The sequence below is a fragment of the Triticum dicoccoides genome, chromosome 6B (assembly GCF_002162155.2).
Source record: "Triticum dicoccoides isolate Atlit2015 ecotype Zavitan chromosome 6B, WEW_v2.0, whole genome shotgun sequence".
Classification (NCBI taxonomy): domain Eukaryota; kingdom Viridiplantae; phylum Streptophyta; class Magnoliopsida; order Poales; family Poaceae; genus Triticum; species Triticum dicoccoides.
Window position 1 is genome coordinate 458,709,519 of NC_041391.1, and position 5,423 is coordinate 458,714,941.

At 50.6% G+C, this 5,423-nt stretch overlaps 1 protein-coding gene across 1 annotated transcript; it reads right to left on the reverse strand.

The window, feature by feature from the left end:
• Positions 1–3,936: 3,936 nt before the first annotated feature.
• On the reverse strand, positions 3,937–4,893 carry LOC119326794 (transcription factor MYB30-like). Its single transcript, XM_037600399.1, has one exon. It carries the CDS (start codon positions 4,730–4,732, stop codon positions 3,968–3,970), a length of 765 nt encoding a protein of 254 aa, XP_037456296.1. The 5' UTR covers positions 4,733–4,893; the 3' UTR covers positions 3,937–3,967.
• Between the last annotated feature and the right edge of the window lie 530 nt (positions 4,894–5,423).

Genomic DNA, 5,423 nt, shown 5'->3' on the forward strand with positions numbered 1-5,423 from the left:
CATCCATGACACGTAGGAGTATATTAATATAGGACGAGACACAAGTCCCCAAAAATGTATTGCATCATACTACCACGTTGAAACTTTACTCGATTTCGATTGCTAAGGCCAACTCCACCGTGCGATCCCAACAGATGTCCGTTTTGTTCGGATTCTGTCCATTTGGGTAGGAGTTTGGGTTCGTGTCCGGGTCTGTCCTGGAATGTGGTGGCCGTGCGCCCAGCGCGCGGCCGCATCCATTTGCCCCATCCTGTCCGCGTATATTTCTTTGCAAGTTCTTAAACTTTTTTTATCATTCATTTTTGGTACATGACAATACATCATGACATTTTGACTAGTAAAGCAAGGCCACAGAAAACAAGAACCACAAGAATACATTTGAGAAGATACCCAACTTCCATAACTGCTCCCTTGAGTTGGGTTAGCGCCTTCTCGATGCACTCATTGTTGATCTGTGGAGGAGGCACGACGTTGCCCCCTCCTTTCTTCTTCAAGCCAAAAATCGACGTTGCTTCCTCACACGTAGTATCGTGCCTTGTTGCTTCTTCGCACGTAGTATCGTGCCTAGACTCTAATCTAGCAACAAGTGCACTTGTCTCATCTAAAGCCTCTAGGCTAGCTAAAAGTGCACGAACATGCACTACATTTCGCTCTATCAACATATCGATGTACTCTTCTTCCCAATACCAAAACTTGCATCCGGTCTACACAATAAAACTTAAAGTTAGCACCACTAGTCTAATCCAAGAGCACAAACCGAAGCTAAAAGAGCACATACCTCATCGTTTAAGCACTTGATGAACACCCATCCGGCATGCTCCGGCGTTGTAGACACGCGTCGCACGACCACCATTGGGCAGTGGTCGCACTTGATGAGGGGCAACGGTGCGCCGACGAGCTTTTGGGCAAGCACCGAGCCCGGCCGGCCGCCATTCGCGTATCTGCCGGCGGACCACCGACGGTGCAGATCCGAGCAGCTAGAGGATGAGCCACTGCCTGCATGTCGCCTTGCGGCCCTGCCAGGGCCTTCCGGCAAGGTGCTCGGCCAGTCCATGGCGCGGCCCGGCCTCCCACAGCCGGGCGAGCTCAAGACCGACCGGATCCGCCCCAAATCTGGCCGACGGGTGCACAAACAAGGTGGTCATGCTTGGATAGCTCGGCGATGACGAGAGAAAGGGGCTGGGCAAGCGCGCCTCTGAGTTGCACGGCTGCAATGGCAGCGGGCGGCCGGCGGCGGCGAGGGGGAGAGAGGGGAAGAGTGGGAAAGAGTGGAGTGGATGCGGCCGGAGGGAGGGAGGGGGACGGATAGAAAAAGGCCCGTCCTGTGCCACTGGCGGGCGGGCCAGGGGAGGACACGCGCAGACGACCCACGCGTCCGCGTGGTGTCCGTTTTACCCCAAAAACGGCGCAAACTTGGGTCGCGGATGGGTCGAAAGCGGACACAAAACGGACAAAAATCCGTTTGCACCCGCGCGTTGGGCCGTCTCGTTTGTCCCTTTTACCTCAAACGGACGGGGACGGACATGATAGGATCGCGCGGTGGAGTTGACCTAACATGCCATCTAATCGACATGCATGGATACGAAATGCAACTACATAAAGAAAAAAAGCAACTGCCAGGATCATCCGCATGTAGTAGTACACATCAAAAGGCCCTGCTACACGGCAAGAGTCCGCAGTGTCGTCACCTAAACAAGGACAAGTAAGCCTGAAGCAGTTATGTTATTAGCGCATCTCCCATGCTCACCCTTAAACCGGACAACGTATTTTTTTATGGAATAAGACCAGTCCAAGAACACTGATACGAAAGCCGGCTATCCAAATGTACTCGCATGCATTTTAAACTAAATTCCAACTGACGAGATAATTTTCATCAAAACGACAGAATTTATCAATGTTAGGATAAAAATAGCACAAATCATCCATAAATAACATGTAAATATGTCAAGTATAACAATAGTTCAAATTCAACAAGATTAACCGGATGTTTAACAATTTTTTCATTGATGGGTCATGTTGTCCAATACATACTGCCTTTTGCTTCATCCAACAATGTATGTATGTGGATGGTCTACTTTCTGACATGTAGTGTGAACGAATAAATCAGTCAACATATAGAGCAAGAAGAAGCAAAACTAACAATCTTCATGGTTAACGCGCGTAACTGCCACATTATTGCCTCCAGCCAATCAACTGCACCATAAAAATTCATGACGGAGTTCTAGATGGTGTACCACCAATACGCTAACGACTTGACATTGTGTTCAGGGATAATGTGCATGTCATAGAGCCCAATGTGTTTCGCGTATGAAACAAACCATGTACACATTGCAAAAAGATTCCCTTCCGCTCCTGCCTAAGTAGTCAGCAGATACGGCTAGCCATGCATCGCACAACAACTAATCCTCCTTCATTGAGTACCCGGCCATCCTTCTTACTCTAAAAAACGAAATGAAGTTCGAAAATAAGCTCAATGACATTTTATCAAACACCTGTCGGGCGTGGTGTCCGTCATGGACGACGTCGACAGGGGGGTCGAGGGTACCTGGTTTGCGGACATACCCTGGGTTGACGACACCATAGTATAAGGAACGCGGATGCATGTGTGGGGCTTGCGGACGTCCGACAATGCCTGGACGGCGGCTGGAGAGGTATAACGGCGGTGTGAGACGAGGAGGGTGCGGATGCAAAGCAAGGGGGACATGGGCAGAGTGGAAGATAATGTGACGGTGAGGCCGTGAGAGGGTGATTTGAGTGGGCCTGGGGTGTCGGAGTCTTATGTGGCGACGGTCTAGACTCCCACAAAGCACCCCCTCCAATTTGCTTCTAATATGTGGGAAAACAGATGTCCAAACCGCACTGTGGACCGATAAGGTACCGTGTTGAATGGCAGAATGGATCTGGACAGCTCGGTCCAGACTCATGCAAACATTTTAAGAGTCCATGTTAAAGATGTCCTTATAAAGTATGAGCCATTCGTGCTATGGTTAATAGTAGTTCATTAGCATGGGTCGTTGCTTAATTAATTGTTGATAGTGGACTATTGTCTTGACTGTTATACGCTCGTATAAAGGGAAGGGTACAACAGCTCAGCTGGTACGGCAAGCAAACAAAGCAAGGGAGGGCAAAAGGCACACGTTCATATTAGTCCATGTGATGTTCACCTCAAAGAATCCATAATGGGCCTCTTCAAACGAGCCCTGTACGGGAGGCTCAATCAGTGACCAGGCATAAAATCGTGATCCAGTCGGCTTCTTAAACCAGCCCTATACATTTACAGTAATGATAACTTCTAAATGTTTGAGAGTTAAGCATGGCAATCCGAACGATTTAGATGTCAAGTTTAGTTTGTGTGAGATTAAGGAAAAACGGCAATTTTCTGACAAAAAAAGAAAAAAATGTAAAGTTGTTATTCCCTATGAATTAAAGTTGCCATGTAAAAACGTTCGGTGCTCAAAATCCGGACATTCTGTATAGCTCATATCTAGCTCATATCTAGGATGGATGTGAGGAGCCCCGGACGCGTCCAACTGCGTCCGACACGACGGACTGACGTGCGGGAACCACGCGGACACCGGTCGTTACCCAGTGGTCCGGTAAAGACGCCGCTCTGGCGCGTCGCCCAAGGGGCCAAATTCTTCTATTTAGCTCCTTGGTATTTTCACAATATGAACCTCCGGCTAAAAGGTATTATCAGGCTTTCAGTCCTTGATCGTGTCAACCTTTCCGCCCCATCATTTGTCTCTTCAGTTTCACGTCCTGGCCGGAGAAAATTCTCTCGCTATGGCCAGCCAATGCGCAAGTGAAACTGAGCCAGCAACAAGGGTCAACTCAGCCGACGAACTACAGAAACTTCCGGCCAAAAGCCTCTTTGTTCGTCCCGGTCCAGGTTCGGCCAGGCCGCTCGCCTGGTCCGCCGCGAATGCTATCGAGAAATATGAACATAGCCCAATCTTCTCATTAAAATTTAAATCTGTGACAAACTCTGTATGTCACTAGCCTGCATGAACAGTGTGACCCAGAAGTCCATCTCATCGTTGGTCGACGACGGCGATGCACTATCTACGCCGAAGGTGTCGTTGGTTTCCATCCCGGAACCGAAGCTGTCCACCGACATCGCCAGTGTCTCGGACCAGAAGCTGTCGTCAATCTGGAACTCCTCCGACTCCGAGGAAGAGCTTCCCGTGTTCTCCAACGACCAGGCCATGGAGTAGTCATCGGCGGACGACGTCGAGAGGGACTGCCCCGGCGACATGGAGAGGGACTGCCCCGATGACGACGACGCCGGCTCGGAGGTCGGTCCCTCGAGCGCGCTCGCAGCCACAGAAAGCTTCTTGGCTTTGCGGTTAGGCGCTGCCTGGCCGGACGTCTTGGACGAGGATTGGACTCGCTTCTTGAGGTGTGTGTGCCAGACGTTCTTGATCTCGTTGTCCGTCCTGCCAGGCAGCCTAGCGGCAATGGTGGACCATCTATTGCCGAGCATGGCGTGGAGTTGGATGATGGCTTCTTCCTCCTCGCTGGTGAAGTTGCCGCGCTTGATGTCGGGGCGCAGGTAGTTGATCCACCGGAGGCGGCAGCTCTTGCCGCAGCGCAGCAGGCCGGCCTGCTTCGGCAGCGCCCGCCAGTTGCTGTGCCCGTGCCGCTCGATGTGAGCGACCAGGGTCATGTCCTCCTCCGCCGTCCACGGGCCCCTCTTGAGCCCCATCTTCTCGCAGCAAGGAGCCCTCACCATTGATGTTGCTTACTCTGCGCTCCTCTGCACTCTTCTCTTCTCTTTGCGCAGGCCCGGATAAGACGCTGGCGTTGTATGTGTGTTTGTGTGATGGGTCAGTGCTCGGTGCTGTTCACGCTTGGGCGAGGGAGGGCCGGAGTCGGATGCTCGGAGGAAGCTGATGATGGTGTGTGGATTGCGAGGGCGTTAGGCTATTTATGCTCGCTCGCGTCGACAGACAGCAAAACGTGGTCAATTGAAGTTCATGGGCAGCTTCTGGGAAGGATCAAGCCGAATGGCCATACCGCTGGGTGACAAAACGAGGCGGAATAGCAACTTTTGCTCCCACTTGTTCCTTCTCTATTGTTTGGAATTGGATGGAGTCCATGTACGGTGTTTGTTGCCTTGTTTATTGCTCGCTTTGCTTCTACTTTATTTACCAATATACTCCCTGTGCCCATTTTAAAATCCACATGTTGGATGCGCATGTGTTTCTGGTGGCATCGTTCTCTCTGAAATGATTAGTGAACTGCTGCCTCGTTTGTCTCAGGAGTGAGCTTTGCTGCAACAAAAACATCAATGGGATTCTCAATCAGATTCAGGGGCCCTCTGTAAGACTAGCACTACAGACATCCTTGAGCAAACTGCAGTTTGCATCAAGTAAATTGTACTAGCAATTGTTCCAGTATCAACGCCTACTTTGAAAAATCTA

Coding starts and splice junctions, on each gene's coding strand:
- LOC119326794 (XM_037600399.1), bottom strand. CDS start 4,732: ATGGTGAGGGCTCCTTGCTGCGAGAAGATGGGGCTCAAGAGGGGCCCG.